The sequence below is a fragment of the Ranitomeya variabilis genome, chromosome 8 (genome assembly GCF_051348905.1).
Source record: "Ranitomeya variabilis isolate aRanVar5 chromosome 8, aRanVar5.hap1, whole genome shotgun sequence".
NCBI lineage: Eukaryota > Metazoa > Chordata > Amphibia > Anura > Dendrobatidae > Ranitomeya > Ranitomeya variabilis.
This window is the reverse complement of record NC_135239.1, coordinates 143219084-143243269: the sequence shown is the minus strand read 5'-3', so window position 1 is coordinate 143243269 and position 24186 is coordinate 143219084. Positions and strand designations below refer to the sequence as shown.

The window sequence follows — 24186 nt, the reverse complement described above, 5'->3', positions numbered from 1 at the left end:
CAGGAGCCGTGACAGGAAGGAAAGAGGACGTCATCATATGAAGATGGGAGGCGCCAGACCGCGTCGCCCACTGGACCGCCCCTGGGCGAGTATAAACTAACTTGTTTTTCTTATCTTACAGGTTACATCGGGGGCTTATCTACAGCATTATAGAATGCTGTAGATAAGCCCCTGATGGCGGTGGCCTTAGCTTATAGGCCTAAAATAGGGTGACAGATTCCCTTTAAGTCACAGTCTATATGAAGACACTGATAGGCTATGTCTGAATTTAGCTTTAAAAGGAGTTTCTAATCGACACATGTCATCTTTTGCAACTGTCGGGCCAGAGGGTATGCTGCTGTCACCAACGAGGGACGTGGCTTGCAGAGTAAATAAACAGCGCTGAACGCCTTATGACCATATGCAAGTAATTGATGGATTCTCATCTCCATCATATCTGGAAACATTACAAGTAAAGCAGCCAATTCTTGACAACTACCATCACAAGTAGAAGAAATGCTGTATTTTACCTATTAGTAAGCTTGCAGTGGAATACAGAAGCAAAGCAGACATGTTAGGGTGTGTTCAATCTGTCCACAGGACAACCATAGGTGGTATACTCACCTAATCTGGCCTTTGTGAAAGAGTGGTAAAAATAAAGTCACATTTTCGAGAAGCCATACAGTGGACACAGCTAGCATTTGTTAGAACATGATCTGGTCAGTTGACAACAAAATAACTTTGTGCCGAGTGTTAAAACGCTTTGTGTGGCGGAAATCCAACACTGAACATCACCCTGAAAAACACCATCCCCCACTGTTAAACATGGTAGTGGCTACATTATGCTGTGGAGATGCTCATCTTCAGCAGGGGCAGAGAAGCTGGTCAGATGATGGATGGAGCAAAATACAGAGCAATACTGGAGGAAAACCTGTTAAGGGCTACAAAAGACTCAAAACTGGGGCGTAGGTTCACCTTCCACCAGGACAACCATAAACATATTGCCAGAGCTACAATGGATGGTTTACAGTATATACTCGAGTATAAGCTGACCTGAGTATAAGCCGACCCCCCTAATTTTGCTACAAAAAAACAAACAAAAAAAAAACAACTGGGAAAACTTAATGACTCGAGTATAACCCTAGGGTGGAAAATGCAGCAGCTACCGGTAAATGTCAAAAATACAAATCAATACCAATAAAAGTAAAGTTAATTGAGACATCAGTAGGTTAAGTGTTTTTGAATATCCATATTGAATCAGGAGCCTCATATAATGCTCCATAAAGTTTATGATGGGCCCCATAAGATGCTCCATATTAAAATATGCCCCATATAATGCTGCACAAACATTGATTATGCCCCATAAGATGCTCCATGAAGACATTTGCCCCATATGCTGCGATGAAAAAAAAAACAACAAAAAAAAAAAAAAAAAACATACTCACCTCTCGTCACTCAGGCCCCCGGCACTTGCTATATTCACCTGCTCCCCATTCCACCGCTGGGCGCCGCTGCATCTTCCCCGTCCTCTGCACTGACTGTTCAGGCAGAGGGCGGCGCGCACACTAATCGCGTCCTCTCACCTGAGCGTCAGTGCAGAGGATGGGGAAGACGCAGCGGCGGACGGCGGAACGGGGAGCAGGTGAATATCGCGCACTGCGTTATACTCACCTGCTCCTGGCGTGGTCTCTGGTTCCCCCGGCAGCTTCTCCCTGTATTGAGCGGTCACATGGTACTGCTCATTATAGTAATGAATATGCGGCTCCACCCCTATGGGAGTGGAGTGGGGTCCATATTCATTACTGTAGTGAGCAGTACCATGTGACCGCTCACTACAGGAAGAAGCTGCCGGCGCCGGGGAACCAGGGACTGCGCCAGGAGCAGGTGAGTATGATTACAAAGCTGCTGCTCCACCTCCCCTGCCAACCCCTGGGTATGACTCGAGAATAAGCCGAGAGGGGCAATTTCAGTATGTATATATATATATATGTATATATATATATATATATATATATATATATATATATATATAGAAATTCTCGGCTTATAGAGTATATGCGATAGATAAAACCATATTCATGTGTGTGAAGGTCACAGTCAAAACCTAAATCTAAGAGAATCTGTGGTAAGATAGCCTGCAAAAGACTTGCAGCAGCAACTGCAGCAAAAAGTGGTCTTAGAAAGCAATGAATCCGAGAAACTGAATACAAGTACGTGTACACACACACACACACACTTCCTTTAAATGGAAAATACTTTCTACTTCGTTAGTATACTGCATAAAGTCCCAAATAAAATACATTTAACTTGTGGGTGTAAAATAGGAAAAAAAAATAAAAAATAAAAGTGCACATAGCCTAATTCTGCATGTTGATACATCAGTAATAAATTTACATACCTGGGATGGTTTTGAGATCCTCCATCGTAACGTTAAGGCCGGAGTCACACTACCGTAACAAGGCCGAGTGCAATGCGATAAAACATGGCATAGCACTCGGCCCAGTGTTATACTATGGAATAGCTCAGATCTGGGATTATTTTCTCATGTTGGTTCGCCATGAGACAACAGTCACAGCATGTGCAATTGGCAGAGAGACTCGGCTCACTCGCACCCATAAAAGTCTATGGGTGAGTGAAACATCTCACAGCACTCAGATATCACCCAAGTGCAGTCCAATATACAATGGCAGCAGAGGAGATGGAGAATTACTTTCTCAGTCTCCTCTGCAGCTGTGCTCCAATCCTGTAATGCGAGAGGATCAGAGCACAGTAGCAGGACACTTCGCTGCCGCTCGCAGGAGAACAGGAGCAGAGGGTCATTAGCATCTCTCCTCGGATGCTATAGGCTGGTGTGACTCCTGAAAAAAGACACTTCTCACAGGACAGCACTAGATTACAATTTCTAGTGGTCATAATTTCTGCTTACACAGCTCAGGTCTTCTGAAGGGAACACAGATGAAACAGGATCACACATTCAGCTTACAAACTGGTCCCACTAGGGCCATCCCCAATACTATAGTGATCATGAAGCCTTTTAGAATAGGGACTATTATACAGCACTGATCTGTGTGGATGTGCGTCCAAGGAGGCACACTCAGCTGAAATGTATTGCGGCCCAGAAACCTGCAGGGTCCCTGCACCGCAATACATGCTGACAGCCAGAAGCTGACGTCAGTGTTCAAGTCACTGGCGGTGCATGTGCATGGCAGTGATGTCAAGTGCTACCAGTTGCTCGCACGCTGACGTCAGCTGCTGGCTCCTGGGAAAGGCAAGTAGAATAGTTTAGATTTTTTTTCTATGTTTGTTGAAGAGCAGCAGAACACACACTATTATTAGAGGGGGCCCTTGATAGAGACATTATGCCAGGATGGAGGACATTGTAACTTGGGAGGGTGAACATGTTTGTCAGATGTATTGGTCCTTGTAGCATTCCAGATCCTGTGGAGACATACGTGTCAACTGAGGCCCAGGTCCATATTTTGCAAAGAAGTCCACTGGATTCTGGTTACACCAATGGCAGGTAAGTCACAAAGTCAGCCACGTGATGCTGAAGACGGCGACTGGCAAATATGTTAATACATTACTGATTACTAACACAATAAAACAAATCCGCCGGAGTGCTTCTTTAATGCTTTGTAAGGGCCATTACCCTCCTGATCTTGATATATATGCTACAAACTCATACAGGTTCATTTCTTTCCATCCACAAACAATGTATTTCAGGCTGAAAATAAGAAAAGTAATCAAAATACAGGTACTTACACAAGTCCATGATGTGGTTTCTGCAAATAGCACAGTTATCAACTACAATATCCCAGGCCCACAGAGCAACTGCATTCCACTGAGCATGAAGGAAGAGAAGAAAAAAAAGACATTATGTCCAGATATAGGGAAAATTAACCATGTAAACATCATATATACTTTGCCACCAAATGGGCAAACAAACAAGCAACAGTCAGGTGATCGGCTAGGCACCCAAGCAATGTCAGAAAGCTGCACATAATCCTGGCTATCCCCCAAGGGTTAGGTCAGGTTCAGACAATCACATACTCTAATTCGAAGGGGGAATCTCTCATCAAGCTTTTGCCAACTAATTGCTGGATAATTTAGAGACAGAGATCCAAATTCCAGCAATTTGTCACTTCCTCGTGAATTGATAATATGGTTTTATCTGCATGAAAAAATTAGAGGACTATTAAATCTGCTGCTATATAGTCCTCCATATTCATGAGCTCTGAATAACCCACCAACACCATCAATTGGCAGCTTTGTGTGTACACTGTGCACAGGCAGAAAGTTGCCAGTGACGGGGTTATGTAGTTCAGAACTCAAAACTGATATTTATAGTTAATCATTTATAAAGAAAATCAGCAGTGACGTGCAGCACAGAGGAAAGGGAATGTGCGGTGGGGTGCACAGATTACCCCCGAACAACTAGTAGAAGTTGAAGAACGCATCTGACCCTGGGAAGCTCGATGGTGAGCTCTCTCAATGAGGAAAGAAAGGGACAGTTAGTGGCCATGCACACTGCCCAACATTACATACAGTGATTAGAACAAAGGCACCATCTCATTACCGGCTGTGGCGCTGCGATGACTAGATAGCGGCGAGCAAGTGATGACATAGGGTCTAGGCAACAGAGCTGCAGTGCTGAGAGCAGATTAGTGCATGTAGTCACCACCAGAGCCCTGGTCCCCAGACCTGCTGTCACCACAGATTACAGTGATCACAGAGGCTGGCAGGTCCGCAGCAGTTTCCTATGAGTTTACATTACAATTTAAATCTATGGGAAATAAAAAACACTCTGCACATGCTGCGGAAAAAAAACGCGCGGAATCGCAGCGGTTTACATTCCGCAGCATGTCACTTTCTGCGGATTTCGCAGCGGTTTTACAGCTGCTCCTACAGAAAACAGCAGTTGTAAAACCGCAGTGAAATTCGCAGAAAAAATGCGGTATATCTGCAGCAAAAACGCAGCGTTTTTGCTCTGCAGATTTATCAAATCCGCTGCGGAAAAATCCGCAGTGGACCATTATACATGTGAACATATCCGCAATGGACCATTAGGCTATGTGCACATGTATAATGGTCCACGGCGGATTTTTCCGCAGCGGATTTGATAAATCTGCAGAGCAAAAATGCTGCGTTTTTGCTGCAGATTTATCGAGGTTTTTCTGCGGATTTCGCAACTGCGGTTTTCTATAGGAGCAGCTGTAAAACGGCTGCGGAATCCGCAGAAAGAAGTGACATGCTGCGGAATGTAAACCGCTGCGTTTCCGCACGGTTTATCCACAGCATATGCACAGAGTTTTTGGTTTCCCATAGGTTTACATTGAACTGTAAACTCATGGGAAACTGCTGCGGACCTGCAGCTGCAGAAACGCTGCATCGGGATTATTTTAGATGATTGTGGGGGATTGTGAAAGGGGGCATAGTATAGCAAGGGGCGGGGGGGGACTTGCAGAGGCATTGTGGGGAGAAATATTATGGAAAGGGGCAATGTTAGAGGATATTTGTGTAGGAAGCACAGTGGGTGGCAATTTAGTCAGGGGTGCAGGGTGGGAGATATTTATGGGGCAGAATACCAATTTTTTATTTATTTATGTTTTTAAAGGGGCACTGTTTGGATGTGGTGCTGAAAACAGAAGTCTGCAGGGATGAGCTGTCGGAGTGAGATTTCATCATGGCGTCTGTACTACCCAGACACAACCGGGATGGGACAGACAGCAATCAGAGCAGATGTCACTTACAAAGTACCTGGATGCAAGTGTTTGAGGGACTGCCTGCATCTAATCACCGTATAGTCCGCAGTCTGATGATGGCTGGTAACAACTCCCAGTATCGCCGCACTATTGTTAAGACCGTACTGGGAGTTGTAGGTTCAGCGATCTGTAACTTTACTGTAATGTCCTCCCCCTGGGGCAAATAAAAAAAAATAAATAATATAATATAATATATATTTCCAATAAATGCATTCCTTTATCTATATAATTAAAAATAAAAAAATAAAAAACACAATAAAAGTACACATATTTGTTATCGCCGCGTCCGTAACGACCCGACCTATAAAACGGTCCAACTAGTTAACCCCTTCAGTGAACACCGTAAAAAAAAACAACCACAAACCACGCTTTATTATCATACCGCCGAACAAAAAGTGGAATAACACATGATCAAAAAGACGGATATAAATAACCATAGTACCGCTGAAAACGTCATCTTGTCCCGCAAAAAACAAGCCGCCATACAGCATCATCAGCGAAAAATAAAAAAGTTATAGTCCTCAGAATAAAGCGGTGCAAAAATAATTTTTTTCTATAAAATAGTTTTTATCGTATAAAAGCGCCAAAACATTAAAAAAACTGATATAAATGAGGTATCGCTGTAATTTTACTGACCCGAAGAATAAAACTGCTTTATGCATTTTACCAAACGCGGAACGGTATAAACACCCCCCCCCCCCAAAAGAAATTCATAAATAGCTGACTTTTGGTCATTCTGCCTCACAAAAATCGGAATAAAAAGCGATCAAAAAATGTCACGTGCCCAAAAATGTTACCAATAAAAACATCAACTCGTCCCGCAAAAAAACAAGACCTCACATGACTCTGTGGACCAAAATATGGAAAGATTACAGCTCACAAAATGTGGTAACGCAAAAAATATTTTTTGCAATAAAAAGCGTCTTTTAGTGTGTGATGGCTGTCAATCATAAAAATCCTCTAAAAAACCCGCTATAAAAGTAAATCAAACCCCCATTAGTAAGCGGGGAAAAAAAAAAAAAAGTGTATTTATTTTCATTTTCCCATTAGGGTTAGGGCTAGGGCTAGGGCTAGGGTTAGGGCTGGGGCTAAAGTTAGGGTTGGGGCTAAAGCTAGGGTTGGATTACATTTACGGTTGGGAATAGGGTTGGGAATAGGGTTAGGGGTGTGGTTAGGGTTACCGTTGAGATTAGGGTTAGGGGTGTGTTTGGATTAGGGTTTCAGTTATAATTGGGGTGCTTCCACTGTTTAGGCACATCAGGGGCTCTCCAAACGCAACATGGCGTCCGATCTCAATTCCAGCCAATTCTGAGTTGAAAAAGTAAAACAGTGCTCCTTCCCTTCCGAGCTCTCATGTGTGACCAAACAGGGGTTTACCCCAACATATGGGGTATCCGCGTACTCAGGACAAATTTTTACAACAACTTTTGGGGTCCAGTTTCTCCTGTTACCCTTGGGAAAATTCAAAATGGGGGGGGGGCTAAAAAATAATTTTTGTGGGAAAAAAATTATTTTTTATTTTTACGGCTCTACATTATAAACTTCTGTGATTCACTTAATGGGTCAAAGTGCTCACCACACATCTAGATAAGTTCCTTAGGGGGTCTACTTTCCAAAATGGTGTCACTTGTGCTGGGGTTTCAATGTTTAGGCACATCAGTGGCTCTCCAAACACAACATGGCGTCCCATCTCAATTCCTATCAATTTTGCATTGAAAAAGTCAAACTGCGCTCCTTCCCTTCCGAGCTCTCCCTTGTGCCCAAACCGTGGTTTACCCCCACATATGGAATATCGGCGTACTCAGGACAAATTGTACAACAACGTTTGCGGTACATTTTCTCCTGTTACCCTTGGTAAAATAAAACAAATTGGAGCTGAAGTAACTTTTTTGTGAAAAAAAGTTAAATGTTCATTTTTATTTAAACATTCCAAAAATTCCTGTGAAACACCTGAAGGGTTAATAAACTTCTTGAATGCAGTTTTGAGCACCTTGAGGGGTGCAGTTTTTAGAATGGTGTCACACTTGGGTATTTTCTATCATATAGACCCCTCAAAATGACTTCAAATGAGATGTGGTCCCAAAAAAAAAAAAAAAAAAAAAAAAAATGTGTTGTAAAAATGAGAAATTGCTGGTCAACTTTTAACCCTTATAACTCCCTAACAAAAAAAACTTTGGTTCCAAAATTGTGCTTATGTAAAGTAGACATGTGGGAAACGTTACTTATTAAGTATTGTGTGACATATCTCTGTGATTTAAGGGCATAAAAATTCAAAGTTGGAAAATTGCTAAATTTTCTAAATTTTTGCCAAATTTCCATTTTTTTCACAAATAATTAATCAAGGTGTGGATGAAGGACCACCACATTAAAACCCTGTCATGGGCAGCCCAATCTACAGACCTGAACCCCAATGAAAACCTCTGGAATGTAATCAAGAGGTAGATGGATAGTCACAAGCCATCAAACAAAGAAGAACTGCTTAAAGGGAACCTGTCACCCCGTTTTTTCGGTATGAGATAAAAATACTGTTAAATAGGGCCTGAGCTGTGCATTACAATAGTGTAGTTTGTGGACCCCGATTCCCCACCTATGCTGCCGAAATACGTTACCAAAGTAGTCGTTTTCGCCTGCCAATCAGGCGTCAGGTCAGATGGGCGTGGTGTCTTCCCCCAGATCTTGCGTAGTTTTCCGTTGGTGGCGTAGTGGTGTGCGCATGTCCAAGGTCCCGAATCCTGCACAGGGGTGTGAAAATAGCAGCGATGTCCGTTATTCCATTGGTGGTCGGTGGGCGCGGCCATCTTGCTTTGGCCACGCGTGCGCAGAAGCGGCGCTCTGCTGGCCGCGGCTTCAGGAAAATGGTCGCGGGCATCCGCGCGTGCGCAGATGGCTATCGCGGCGGCCATTTTCCTGAAGCCGCGGCCAGCAGAGCGCCGCTTCTGTGCACGCGCGGCCAAAGCAAGATGGCCGCGCCCACCGACCACCAATGGAATAACGGACATCGCTGCTATTTTCACACCCCTGTGCAGGATTCGGGACCTTGGACATGCGCACACCACTACGCCACCAACGGAAAACTACGCAAGATCTGGGGGAAGACACCACGCCCATCTGACCTGACCAGCCTGATTGACAGGCGAAAACGACTACTTTGGTAACGTATTTTGGCAGCATAGGTGGGGAATTGGGGTCCACAAACTACACTATTGTAATGCACAGCTCAGGCCCTATTTAACAGTATTTTTATCTCATACCGAAAAAACGGGGTGACAGGTTCCCTTTAAAATTCAGAGACATGTCAGTAGTTTATAGAATAAAACAATGTACATTTTACTCAATATACCTATAAAGGAAAAAAAAAAAAAATCTGAGAAACTGAATTTTGCTGTGGTCTCTTTATTTATTTTTTATTTTTTAAGAGACCACAGCAAAATTCAGATTCTCTTTTTTTTTTTTTTTTTTTTTTTAAGTCTGATCAGTGACCCTTTATGTGGTAATAACTCTGGAATGCATTAACATATCCCAATGATTGAGAATGTTTTTACATGACGTGCGTTATGTTAATGTTAAATTTAGGTTGATTTTTTTTTTTTTTTTTTTTTTTAAACAAAACATATAAAATTTGACAAATGTAAAAAAAAAAAATTGCAGTTTTCAAACTTTGAATGATTATCCCTTTAATCCAGAGTCATACTACACAAAAACAGTAACATTTCCCCCGTGTCTGCTTTACATCAGCACCATTTGCAAAATGTTATTTTATTTTGTTAGCCTTTTAGAAGGTTTAAAAATGTAGAAAAATGTTTAGAATTGAGAGTCCTCAGTGGTTGATACCTTTTAATGGCTAACTAGTTTAAGTTAGCCATTAAAAGGTATCAACCACGGAGGACTCTCAATTCTAAACATTTTTCTATCTACTGGCTAACACGGTACCAAGATATATATCTTTCAGGTATAAAAATGTAGAAGTATTTTTTCATGGAAATTTACAAAACTTAGTTTTTTTGAAGGACCTACTGAGGTTTAAAGTGACTTTTGGGGTCCTAGTTTATTGGAAAAACTCCAAAAGTAACACCAAATTAAAAACAGCAGCCCCTGACATTAAAAACTGCTGTCAGGTGGTTTATTAACCCTTCAGGTGATGTTAAGGAAGTAATGTAAAGTCGCATGACAGGAATGAAAAAAAAAAATTACCATTTACTGTATTTTTCTGACTATAAAACGCACTTACGGCGGGGACCACCGCAGCTCTGTATGGTGGCCTCTCAGGTGCTGCCGATCAGCTGATATTCAAAGTACTTTGAGCACATTTGAAGAGAAGGAGTTTTTGTATGTAGGAAATGTTGTGGGGACCCAGGCGTGACGTGTCCTTATTGGAATTCTTTCTGGAACTAAAGCCCTCATATACATTAGACCAGACCTGGGCAAATTGCGGGCCACATCCGGCAGTCTGGCTTGCAGACCGAGACAGCCGTGGGGCTGGAAACCAGAGGTCCACGGGCTGCACCGTGCCTGCTAAATGTCTCCATAGGCACTGAGTGCACTGGTGGAGGAGAGGCCTCCGGCCACTTGCTCCACCAATCAGCGTGTGAAACAGCCGACGTGATGACATCATTTCATCACGTCAGCTGTGTACTGCGGAGAGTCAGTGCAGCATAGCGCCAGGAAACGGGACCGAGGCGAGTATGTGCTGTTTTTTTCCCCCATATGTATGGGATGTTTTGGTGGGCATGGGGAGGCCGTGTGGGGCTTCATACAATATACAGTTTGGCTGTACACTGGTTCAAACGATATATAAGGGGACGTCAGCATAATTAATGCTGCTCAATATTACGTGATACACTTAATAAATTATCAATAATATAATTATAATATATTGATAGTAATATTGCTTAGAATTAATTTCAGCTTATTGGTTTCATCTGTTCTCTAAAGCCCCCCCCCCCCCCCCAATACATACATTCCCCGCCTTGAGTTACCTCTCAAAACATAAGAGGGGTGGCAAGTCTGACATGACAGATTCCCTCTCCTCCATCATCATCATCTATCGGGGGCCTTAACATTGTTATCAGGGACTAAATTATTTTTTTTCCTATGATCCAACAAACTAACAGGCAGGTAGCTGCTGAACAGTTAGCAACTGCCTATTGTACCTGGGACTGGCACAGACTGGTCCTGCCGGTGATTCAGCGGCTACACATCAGCAGAGCAGCTCTGACGATGGGGCGAGACTGCTGGCGTCCTGCTGATTGACAGCCAGCTCCCTGTAGTTATGCTGCAGGGATCAGCTGTTAATCAGAATGACAGCACAGAGGCATCCCATCAACAGAGCAGAAGAGAAGCTGCAGTTGCCCATGTGACATCACTAGAAGCCACAAAATCCTTGCGGTTTGTGGCCAGCAAGACGGGAAGCAACCACCTTCCTGTTCGTTCTTAGGCCCACAGAAGAATAGAGTCCTACATAACCCCTGTAAGAGGGGACAGCGGCTGTCAGAACACGTGAGCAGCCAGCAGAGGGAGCCCACCTGTGTACTGGGAGCGGGAACACCTATCAGTCTGGCCGGCCACTATGTGACATGTGTGGGCCCTCTGAGCAGCCAGCAGAGTTAGCCCACCTGTGTACGGCAATCGGGGACACTTATGTTACATGTATGGGCCCTTTGGGCAGTCAGCAAAGGGAGCCCACCTGTGTACGGGGAGCGGTGACACTGCTATGTGACATCTATGGGCCCTCTGGGTAGCAGACAGATGGTGCCCACCTGTGTGCGGGGACACTACTAGGTCACGTGTATTGACCCTCTGAGCAGCCGGTAGATGGCGCCCACCTGTGTACGGGGAGCGGGGACACTGCTATGTGACATCTATGGGCCCTCTGGGTAGCAGACAGATGGTGCCCACCTGTGTGCGGGGACACTACTAGGTCACGTGTATTGACCCTCTGAGCAGCCGGTAGATGGCGTCCACCTGTGTACGGGGAGCGGGGACACTGCTATGTCACATGTATGGGTCCTCTGAGCAGCCGGCGCCCACCTGTGTATGGGGAGCGGGGACACTGCTATGTGACATGTATGGGCCCTCTGAGCAGCCAGCAGAGGGAGCCTACCTGTGTACGGGGAGCGGGGACACTGCTATGTCACATGTACAGTGGGGCAAAAAAGTATTTAGTCATTCAGCATAGTGCAAGTTCCACCACTTAAAAAGATGAGAGGCGTCTGTAATTTACATCATAGGTAGACCTCAACTATGGGAGACAAACTGAGAAAAAAAAAAATCCAGAAAATCACATTGTCTGTTTTTTTATCATTTTATTTGCATATTATGGTGGAAAAATGGGTATTATACCTACCGATAATTCGGTTTCCAGGAGTCCATCCTGACAGCACGCTGGAGGACGTCCTCCTCCTCCTTGCAGGGACAGGAAATACAACATGAGAGGTTAAAAGGTCCCACTCCACCCCCTTTCCTTCAGTGTTTTGACAAGTACCACACCATGGATAGATATACCTTGCAAAAAAACTCTTTATTAACCAATATATACAGCATATGAAAATAGAATACATGGGGGGGAAGTAACGGTGCTGTCAGGATGGACTCCTGGAAACCGAATTATCGGTAGGTATAATACCCATTTTCCAGGACGTCCCCCTGACAGCACGCTGGAGAATACCAAAGAAAACCTCCTTTAGGGTGGGACAACTGCCTGGAGAACTTTTCTCCCAAAAGATGTTTGATGTGCAGCCAACACATCCAATTTATAATGCTTACAAAAAGTATTTACTCTGGCCCAAGTAGCGGCCTTGCAAATCTGATCTAGGGATGCCCCCGCCCGCTCGGCCCATGAAGCCGAAACCGCCTTAGTAGAGTGCGCTTTAATCCCTACTGGACAATCTATCCCTTCTGATGTGTAGGCTTTTGAGATTATAGACGTGATCCATCTAGCAATTGAGGTCTTGGAAGCTTTTTTACCTCTATTTCTACCCCCGAATAAAATAAACAGATTAGAATCCTTCCTCCAGGAACTAGTGGCTTCCAGATAGTCTAAAACCGCCTGTCTAACATCCAGGGAGTGTAATGCCCGTTCCTTTTCATTAGAAGGGTTGTCACAAAAGGAAGGTAGAATTATTTCCTGGTCTCGATTTTTTAACGAGGCTACTTTGGGGACAAAAGTTGGATCTAATTTTAGAATTATATGGTCTTCCCGGACCTGAAGGTAAGGATCTTTAATTGAAAGGGCCTGAATCTCGCCTACGCGCTTAGCTGTTGTAATGGCTACCAAGAAGGCCGTTTTCCAGGTACGTACTGAAATAGGCATATCTTCTCTAAGAGTATAGGGATCTTTACATAGAGCCCTAAGAACTAAATTTAAGTCCCAAGAAGGAACTAGCTGCCTCAAGGTAGGACGTAATCTCTGGATGGCCTTCACGAATCTAATTATCCACGGGTGAGAAGCCAATGGATAATCCAGGAAAGTACTGAGCGCCGAAATCTGAACTTTAAGAGTACTTGGCCTAAGCCCCATGTCGAAGCCAGACTGTAGAAAATTCAAAACTCTAGGAACATCCAAGGCTCCCGGTATCCCGGCCGACCTGCCACTTTCTGTACAAAACTTCTTCCAAATCTTGTGATAGATGGCCGCAGTCACAGGCTTTCTACTAGCCTGGATGGTTGAAATTACTTTGTCCAACAGACCTCTGGCCTTTAACATGTCCCTCTCAGGATCCATGCTGATAGATGTAATCTCCCTGGATCTTGGTGTAACACCTGTCCCTGATAAATGATGTCCTTCCATAACGGGAGTCTGATAGGGTTTTCCAACATCATGGCTCCTAACAATGGGAACCAGCTTCTTTTTGGCCAGTATGGCACTATTGTTATCACTGTTGCTCGATCCTCTTGAATCTTCCTGAGCACTACTGGGATAAGTGCTATTGGAGGGAACGCATAAGATAGAGGTTCGTCCCACCTCTGACTCAGTGCGTCGACTGCTTCCGGGATGTCTGAAGGGTTGAGGGAATAAAATCTTGGCACCTTCGAATTTTTCCTTGTAGCGAACAAGTCTATGCCAGGAGTTCCCCAAAGGTGGCATAGTATTTGAAAAATGCTCTGATTTAATTCCCATTCTGTTGGAGACACCTTTTTTCTGCTTAGGTAATCGGCCAGAATGTTTTGAGATCCCTCTAGATGTACTGCTGTTATTGACAGGATCGTGTTTTCTGACCAAGCAAAAATCCTTTGAGCTAGATCTTGAAGAGCCTTGTGTCTGGAACCTCCCTGGTGTCTCAAAAAGGATACTGCTGTCACATTGTCCGATAGGATTTTTACATGTCTGTTTCTTAGGCGGGGACGATTTCTTCTGAGGGCCTCCCAGACTGCGTACAATTCTCTGTAGTTTGATGACATCCGACTGATTTTCCTTGGCCACTCTCCCTGAAAGAACTTTCCTTCCAAGTGTGCTCCCCATCCCCACTGACTTGCGTCCGTGGTGATAACCACGCAGGGGGTTGCGATCCATGGAACACCTACTTTTAGGTTGTAGTCTCGAGTCCACCATTGTAGGGATCTTCTTACGTCTATTGATAGACGAAGCCTTTTGTCCAGGGATGAACGACGACGGTCCCATATTTTGAGAACTTGTTCCTGTAGTGGTCTTGAGTGTGCCTGAGCCCACCTGACACAAGGGATGCAAGCTGTCATCTTCCCCAACATTTTCATGGCAGATCTTACTGTAACCAGACCCTTTAGGAATTCTAACACCATCTTCTTCATTGAAAGCCGCTTGACTTCTGGCAAAAAGGATTGTCTGGCCGTAGAGTCCAAGAGTACTCCTAGAAATATTTTCTGGGATTCGGGCCTTAGATGTGACTTTTCCCGGTTTACTACCCATCCTAGGTGCTCCAAAACCGTTATGACTCGATCTCTGTGTTTTAGCAGAATATCTTCTGTTCTTGCCACCACGAGAAAATCGTCTAAGTATGGAACTATCGTTATGCCTTGGTTTCTTAGGTAAGCCACCACTTCTGCTACCAACTTCGTGAAAACCCTTGGAGCCGATGCTAGGCCGAAGGGAAGGCATTGAAATTGGAAGTGGCAGGTTTGGTCCGGAAATTTCACCGAGAACCTCAGCAGGTCCTGAGATGAGGGATGTATTGGAACCTGATAATATGCACTCTTCAGGTCGAGAGTGCACATCACCGAGTCTTTGTTTATCAGATGGATAGTTGATTTTATAGACTCCATCCTGAATCTTTTGTACTTTACGTACATATTTAGAGGTTTTAAATTTATTATCGTTCGGGATTCTCCTGACAATTTTGGGATTGAAAAAAGACGAATAGTGACCTGAACCTATTTCTGGAGAGGGAACCCGAACTATGACCTGGGAGCTGAATAGCTTTTGCAGGTCTGAGTACATAGGGGAGTTTGTGGTTACAACGGTTGGTGCAATACACCTCTGCGGTACGCGGGATATTAGTTCTATTTTGTAACCGTCTGCAATAATACCGAGGACATATCTGTTGTCTGAGATCAGACTCCAAGAATCTAGAAACAGACTTAATCTCCCGCCTATCCCTATGGCGTCATTGCCTTCTTTGTCTATAGCTTGAAGCAAAAAGGGAACTCCTTCCCTTTCAGTTCTGAGTAAAGGAACCCCTGAAGGACCCCCTGCTGGGTCTCCATTGTTCTCTATACTCAGGCTGCCTGCGGGGGGAGGGCGGGGGGGGAGGAAAGGGCCTTTTCCGAAAAGGCTGAAACTTCCTGGGTTTATCCTCCGGGAATCCTTTTTTAGTATCTGATGCAGATTCTAAAATGTCATCCAGAGCCTGACCAAAAATTTTGGACCCCATAAATGGAATGGCGCATAATTTATTTTTAGATGCGTTATCCCCCGACCAAGATCTAAGCCAAATAGCCCTACGGGTCGCATTTGACAAAGAGCTATTTCTGGCTGCAAATCTAACGGACTCAGCCGAAGTATCTGCCATGAAAGCCGTAGCTGACTTTATGATAGGCAGGGAGGCAATTATATCTGCCCGCGGGGTCTTGTTAATCAAATGTTCTTCTAATTGTTCCATCCACAGGAACATGGATCTTGCTACTGACGTAGCCGCGATGTTAGTCTTAATCAGAGCTGCTGAGGTTTCCCAAGCTCGACGTAATAGGATATCTGCCTTCCGATCCATTGCGTCCCTGAGACTTGAGGAATCTTCAAAAGGGATGGAAGTCTTCTTTGTAACCTTGGCTATGGGCACATCTACTTTCGGAATTTCTTCCCAAGTCTTGATTTCTTCAGGGTTAAACGGTAGACGACCTTTAAACTCACGCGACACCAACCTACGCTCCGCATCTTTCCATTCTTGGGCTATCATCCGACGAATGTGTTCGCTCACAGGGAAAACCGTCTTTTCTTGATGTGTGAGACCTCCAAACATCTGGTCTTGTCTAGATTTCAGCCGTGGTTCTTCCTTTATCTGCATAGTCTCTCTTACCGCTTGAACCAGCTGCTCCGTGTCTTCCACTGGGAAATAATACTTTCTTCCTTGCTCTTCCTTAGGCAATTCTCCTTCTTCTTGATCTGAACCTCTAAACTCCAATTCTTCTTCTGAAGAATCGTACCGATCTTCCTGAGCTGCCTCACTTCTGGGTCTCTTATGTGCCGGGCCTGGACTGGACCGACCGCTTTGAGACATTGAGGCCAAGGAGTTCTGGACCTCCTCTCGGATTAGGCTCCTCATTTCCGACAATAAAGAAGGTTGTTCCTCTCTGACAATCTTAGAGATACACGAGCTGCAGAGAGCTTTATTATATGTCTCTGGAAGCTTCGTATTACATACAGAACACCTCTTAGACTTTGAAGATGCTTTTCCCGTCTTTTGTCAGAGGGAGGGGATTTTGTGTGGCCTCCTTATCCTTAAATATAAGAATAGGCACTGCTCAGTGTATGTGCAAAAATAACGTCATTCTGCGCCCTGCGCACTTACCCCTGCCTCCTCACTTCTGACCTCCATATCTTCTGTTGAGGAATACACAGGGTAAGTGTGTAATCTCTTAATCAAAATAAAGGATATAGCAGCTTCTGCTGCGCTCACCCTTAGTGTCCGGCATCAGATGCGGTTCAATATGCTGGCTGGCCCGGACTATCCGCTGTATCGTGTCCTGCCGTCACCACAAACAAATCTTGCGCCTTATCCTCCTTCATACAGAGGAATGCAGGGCGCACTATTGCAGTACCTCCGGGTTTATGTATGAATACTTCCGCGTTCCACCCAGTGGAACGCACGCCGAATGCATCGCCTCCCCCCGGATGTGACGTCACCTTACCTTGAGACGCCACCGGAAGTGCTGTACGAACCTACTTCCGCGTTCCACCTCGTGGAACGCAAACCGCTGCCGGATCTTCTGACATGTGGCGCCTCTTGCTGGCCTGGCGCCCGAGCCGAGAGCCTCCCACCGGGAGGAAGCGGCTCTCACCCAGGAGCTCGTCCACTCGACTGGTCTCTAGGCAGAGGGACTCCCCACCGGGGAGTTTCTGCCTCGGGCCACAGTCGCGGGGGAAAGATATTGGCACAGCCGCACGATCCCCAGGGCCCTCCGGACTGGTAAGTTTCTGCGCTGCTCCGCGCTCGTGTGTCCCTCCATGCAGGGAAAGGAAAAACACTGAAGGAAAGGGGGTGGAGTGGGACCTTTTAACCTCTCGTGTTGCATTTCCTGTCCCTGCAAGGAGGAGGAGGACGTCCTCCAGCGTGCTGTCAGGGGGACGTCCTGGAAAATAAGTATTTGGTCAGAAACAAAATTTCATCTCAATACTTTGTAATATATCATTTGTTGGCAATGACAGAGGTCAAACGTTTTCTGTAAGTCTTCACAAGGTTGCCACACACTGTTGTTGGTATGTTGGCCCATTCCTCCATGTAGATCTCCTCTAGAGCAGTGATGTTTTTGGCTTTTCGCTTGGCAACACGGACTTTCAACTCCCTCCAAAGGTTTTCTATAGGGTTGAGATCTGGAGACTGGCTAGGCCACTCCAGGACCTTGAAATGCTTCTTACGAAGCCACTCCTTCGTTGCCCTGGCGGTGTGCTTTGGATCATTGTCATGTTGAAAGACCCAGCCACGTTTCATCTTCAATGCCCTTGCTGATGGAAGGAGGTTTGCACTCAAAATCTCACGATACATGGCCCCATTCATTCTTTCATGTACCCGGATCAGTCGTCCTGGCCCCTTTGCAGAGAAACAGCCCCAAAGCATGATGTTTCCACCACCATGCTTTACAGTAGGTATGGTGTTTGATGGATGCAACTCAGTATTCTTTTTCCTCCAAACACAAGTTGTGTTTCTACCAAACAGTTCCAGTTTGGTTTCATCAGACCATAGGACATTCTCCCAAAACTCCTCTGGATCATCCAAATGCTCTCTAGCAAACTTCAGATGGGCCCGGACATGTACTGGCTTAAGCAGTGGGACACGTCTGGCACTGCAGGATCTGAGTCCATGGTGGCGTAGTGTGTTACTTATGGTAGGCCTTGTTACATTGGTCCCAGCTCTCTGCAGTTCATTCACTAGGTCCCCCCGCGTGGTTCTGGGATTTTTGCTCACGGTTCTTGTGATCATTCTGACCCCACGGGGTGGGATTTTGCGTGGAGCCCCAGATCGAGGGAGATTATCAGTGGTCTTGAATGTCTTCCATTTTCTAATTATTGCTCCCACTGTTAATTTCTTCACTCCAAGCTGGTTGGCTATTGCAGATTCAGTCTTCCCAGCCTGGTGCAGGGCTACAATTTTGTTTCTGGTGTCCTTTGACAGCTCTTTGGTCTTCACCATAGTGGAGTTTGGAGTCAGACTGTTTGAGGGTGTGCACAGGTGTCTTTTTATACTGATAACAAGTTTAAACAGGTGCCATTACTACAGGTAATGAGTGGAGGAGAGAGGAGACTCTTAAAGAAGAAGTTACAGGTCTGTGAGAGCCAGAAATCTTGATTGTTTGTTTCTGACCAAATACTTATTTTCCACCAGAATATGCAAATAAAATGATAAAAAAACAGACAATGTGATTTTCTGGATTTTTTTTTTCTCAGTTTGTCTCCCATAGTTGAGGTCTACCTATGATGTAAATTACAGATGCCTCTCATCTTTTTAAGTGGTGGAACTTGCACTATTGCTGAATGAACTTGCAGTCCTCATTGGCCCCAATCTCCATCTCATGTCCTGATTCTGCTCTGAAACATTACAATGAAACCCTGCAAAGTGCCCTGGATGAAGCTGCTCCTCCTATACATTGAGCAACTCGACACAGACGGCGACAACCGTGGCACACGCTGCAAACACGTTTCCTGCAGTGGTGCTCCAGGTGCGCCGAACGTCTGTGGAGAAAATCTAATCTACCCGAAGAATTCATCCATTATAAGTTCATGCTAAAAACATACAACTCTGCCCTTCACCTCTCCAAATAAACCTATTTCAACACCCTCATCACCTCACTGTCCAATAACCCTAAACGTCTCTTCGACACTTTCCAGTCCCTACTCAACCCAAGAGAGCAGGCCCCAACCACAGATCTCCGCGCTGACGATCTGGCCAATTACTTCAAAGAAAAAAAATTGAGCACATTCGACAGGAAATCATCTCCCAATCTCTTCATACCAGGCACTGTCCTCCCTCCCCCACTGCATCTAGTTCACTCTCTGACTTTGAACCAGTTACTGAAGAAGAAGTAAGCAGGCTCCTTGCATCTTCTCGCCCGACCACTTGCACCAGTGACCCCATTCCGTCACATCTCCTCCAGTCCCTTTCCCCGGCTGTCACCTCTCACATAACAAAAATATTCAACCTTTCCCTCACTTCCGGTATTTTTCCCTCCTCATTTAAGCATGTCATCATACATCCATTACTTAAAAAACCCTCCCTCGACCAAAACTGTGCCGCTAATTATAGACCTGTGTCTAATCTTCCCTTCATCTCTAAACTCCTGGAACGCCTGGTCCACTCCCGTCTTACCCGCTATCTCTCAGATAACTCTCTTCAATCTGGCTTCCGCTCTTTACACTCTACTGAAACTGCCCTCACTAAAGTCTCTAATGACCTACTAACAGCTAAATCTAATGGTCACTACTCCATGCTAATTCTCTTGGATCTTTCCGCAGCATTCGACACTGTGGATCATCAGCTCCTCCTCACTATGCTCCGCTCCATTGGCATCAAGGACACCGTTCTCTCTTGGTTCTCCTCCTATCTCTCTGACCGATCCTTCACTGTATGTTTTGCTGGTTCCTCCTCCTCTCACCTTCCCCTTAGGGTACCGTCACACAGTGCAATTTTGATCGCTACGACGGTACGATTCGTGACGTTCTAGCGATATCGTTACGATATCGCAGTGTCTGACATGCAGCAGCGATCAGGGATCCTGCTGAGAATCGTACGTCGTAGCAGATCGTTTGGAACTTTCTTTCGTCGCTTGATCACCCGCTGACATCGCTGGATCGTTGTGTGTGACAGCGATCCAGCGATGCGTTCGCTGGTAACCAGGGTAAACATCGGGTAACTAAGCGCAGGGCCGCGCTTAGTAACCCGATGTTTACCGTGGTTACCAGCGTAAAAGTAAAAAAAAACAAACCGTACATGCTCACCATCTGATGTCCATCCGGTCCCTTGCCGTCCGCTTCCTGCTCTGACAGATCCGGCCGTACAGTGAGAGCAGAGTGCAGCGGTGACGTCACCGCTGCACTCTGCTCTCACTGTACGGCCGGATCTGTCAGAGCAGGAAGTGTAAACATAAGTTTAAACAAGAGCAGGAAGTGGACGGCAAGGGACCGGACGGACATCAGATGGTGAGCATGTACGGTTTTTTTTTTTTTACTTTTACGCTGGTAACCACGGTAAACATCGGGTTACTAAGCGCGGCCCTGCGCTTAGTTACCCGATGTTTACCCTGGTTACCCGGGGACTTCGGCATCGCTCCAGCGCCGTGATTGCAACGTGTGACCGCAGTCTACGACGCTGGAGCGATAATCATACGATCGCTGCGACGTCACGGATCGTGCCGTCGTAGCGATCAAAATTGCACTGTGTGACGGTACCCTTACTGTTGGGGTTCCTCAAGGATCAGTCCTAGGCCCCCTCCTCTTCTCTTTGTATACTGCCCCTATTGGACAAACAATCAGTAGATTTGGGTTCCAGTACCATCTCTATGCTGATGACACCCAATTATACACCTCTTCTCCTGCTTTCACTCCGACCTTCTTAGAAAACACCAGTGATTGTCTTACCGCTGTCTCTAACATCATGTCCTCCCTCTATCTGAAACTGAACCTGTCAAAAACTGAACTCCTCGTGTTCTCTCCCTCTACTAACCTACTTTTGCCTGACATTGCCATCTCCGTGTGCGATTCCACCATTACTCCAAAGCAACATGCCCGCTGCCTTGGGGTCATCCTTGATTCTGAGCTTTCATTCACCCCCCACATCCGATCACTGGCTCGCTCTTCTTATCTGCATCTCAAAAACATTTCTAGAATTCGCCCTTTTCTTACTTTCGACTCTGCAAAAACTCTTACTGTTTCTCTTATTCATTTCCGTCTGGACTATTGTAACTCTCTACTAATCGGCCTCCCTCTTACCAAACTCTCCCCGCTCCAATCTGTCCTGAATGCTGCTGCCAGGATCATATTCCTCACCAACCGTTACACCGATGCCTCTACCTTGTGCCAGTCATTACACTGGCTACCCATCCACTCCAGAATCCAGTACAAAACTACTACCCTCATCCACAAAGCACTCCATGGCTCAGCACCACCCTACATCTCCTCTCTGGTCTCAGTCTACCACCCTACCCGTGCCCTCCGCTCCGCTAATGACCTCAGGTTAGCATCCTCAATAATCAGAACCTCCCACTCCCGTCTCCAAGACTTTACACGTGCTGCGCCGATTCTTTGGAATGCACTACCTAGGTTAATACGATTAATCCCCAATCCCCACAGTTTTAAGCGTGCCCTAAAAACGCATTTGTTCACACGGGCCTACCGCCTCAACGCATTAACCTAAATATCCCTGTGTGGCCTAATAAAAAAAAAAAACATAATCAGGTTTCTCTCATCATGTTCTCATACACTTTATGCAGTTAATAGCACTCTATGTCTGTACTGCTACATACTTAGGCTGTTAACTGGTTCATGCAGCTTTACATGAACACCCGAGCCTTACACTATGGCTGGTCCAAATAACTAAAGCAATTGTTACCATCCACCTCTCGTGTCTCCCCTTTTCCTCATAGTTTGTAAGCTTGCGAGCAGGGCCCTCATTCCTCCTGGTATCTGTTTTGAACTGTGATTTCTGTTATGCTGTAATGTCTATTGTCTGTACAAGTCCCCTCTATAATTTGTAAAGCGCTGCGGAATATGGTGGCACTATATAAATAAAAATTATTATTATATTATAATGACTAAATACTTTTTTGCCCCACTGTATGGGCCCACTGAGCAGCCGGCAGATGGCGCCAGCCTGTGTAAGGGGAGCGGGGACACTGCTATGTCACATGTATGGACCCTCTGAGCAGCCGGCAGATTGCGCCCACCTGTGTACGGTGAGACCGCTATGTGACATGTATGGGCCCCCTGGGCAGCCATGGCCCACCTGTGTGCGGGGAGCGGGGACACTGCTATGTCACATGTATGGGCCCCCTGGGCAGCCGGCAGATGGCGCCCACCTGTGTGCGGGGAGCGGGGACACTGCTATGTCATGTGTATGGGTCCTAGATGGCTCTGTACACTGTGGCCTCTGTTCACACAGGATGCATCATGGTTAGCCCGCTATATTTATGGCGTCATTAATAGGCTTTTCACCATATACTTTGCAGTCCTGTGTGAACATGCCACATACAGACTATTTTTTTGCATGGGTGCTCCAAGCAGCCAATTCCTGATTGTAGGTTGGCTGCATCGGTATTATTTGCACCTGTGTTGTTTGCTATCTTTACTTGGGCCTGGTGCACCCTGGGTAGTGCAATTGTTGGAGGCCTTGAACAGGTAAGCATGCCTGTGTTCTGGTGTTTTTTTTGAGTTTAGTGGAGGTTTTCCTCCAATGGTGTTTTTTTCATGTGTATGGGTCCTCTGAGCAGTCAGCAGATGGCGCCCACCTGTGTGCGGGAAGCGGGGACACCGCTATGTGACATGTATGGGCCCTCTGAGCAGCCGGCAGATGGCGCCCACCTGTGAGCGGGGACACTGCTATGTCACATGTATGGGCCCTCTGAGCAGCCGGCAGATGGCGCCCACCTGTGAGCGGGGACACTGCTATGTCACGTGTATGGGCCCCCTGGGCCGTCAGCAGAGGGAGCCCACCTGTGTGCGAGGAGCGGGGACACTGCTATGTCACGTGTATGGGCCCCCTGGGCCGTCAGCAGAGGGAGCCCACCTGTGTGCGGGGAGTGGGGACACTGCTATGTCACGTGTATGGGCCCCCTGGGCAGCCGGCGCCCACCTGTGTGCGGGACACTGCTATGTCACGTGTATGGGCCCCCTGGGCAGCCGGCAGATGGCGCCCACCTGTGTGCGGGGAGTGGGGACACTGCTATGTCACGTGTATGGGCCCCCTGGGCAGCCGGCAGATGGCGCCCACCTGTGTGCGGGGAGCGGGGACACTGCTATGTCACATGTATGGGCCCTCTGAGCAGCAGCTCACGGGATCACGGTCACCTCTTTCCGCCTCAGTGTGGCCACAACTCTACAGCGCCATCCACAGGTGAGCGGTGGCACAGCCGGCCGTGCCTAGTGTCACATGGGACTCCACTTTATTATCTGTAGATACCGAAGAGCCTCCGTCACCCCGTCTTCGTGGAAGTAAGGTCTGCACGGTGACAGAAAGACAACCGCCAGTTACCGACAAGACGCCAGTCTCCAGGGAAAGCTTCTCCTACCTTCTTCACCTCGAACCTCTTCTTCCCAGCGCTGTTGTTCGCTCCGCTCGGCATGTCTACATCCATCGCAGCAGCCATTTTGAAGGAAAATATACGGAATTTAAATGGCGCATGCGCGGCCGAAAGCCGCACTGTCGTCATTTCCATGTGACTCTTTGTTAAAGGCGCTTGTGCTCTGCGAGTGGGTGGGGCTTACAAAGGAGGGGCGGGTCTAACAAGAAGGGCGGACCTAACAAGAAGGACGGGCCTAACAAGTAGGACGGGCCTAACAAGAAGGACGGACTTCTGTCGTGCACATGAGGGACCTTAGTGCTTCCTAACTGTGCCAGAATGTAATGTCCGATGTGTTGTGTAGAGGAGGGCTCCCGAAGAAACGGTTCACCGGAGAGCTGGAGCATGCGCAGTCTTAAGCACCCAAGCCCTAGGAAACCAGGCTGGAATGTGCGATGCATTGGTGCGCAATAGAGAGCAGGGTGGCCGCTCTGTAGGATCTTCATAGCAGCGAGGGCTTGTTACATTACAGGATAGTACATTACACGATAGT

At 46.3% G+C, this 24186-nt stretch overlaps 1 protein-coding gene across 1 annotated transcript in view; it reads right to left on the bottom strand.

The window, feature by feature from the left end:
• RBX1 (ring-box 1) overlaps window positions 1-23798 on the bottom strand; it is a 64708-nt gene extending 40910 nt beyond the window's left edge. Inside the window, exons 1-2 of the mRNA XM_077277520.1 lie at window positions 23643-23798; window positions 3742-3820 (exon numbers count right to left, since the gene is read on the bottom strand). Of these exons, the coding sequence (XP_077133635.1) occupies window positions 3742-3820; window positions 23643-23789 (226 nt within the window). The 5' untranslated portion in view covers window positions 23790-23798. The remainder of the gene's footprint in view (window positions 1-3741; window positions 3821-23642) is intronic.
• Window positions 23799-24186: the final 388 nt, after the last annotated feature.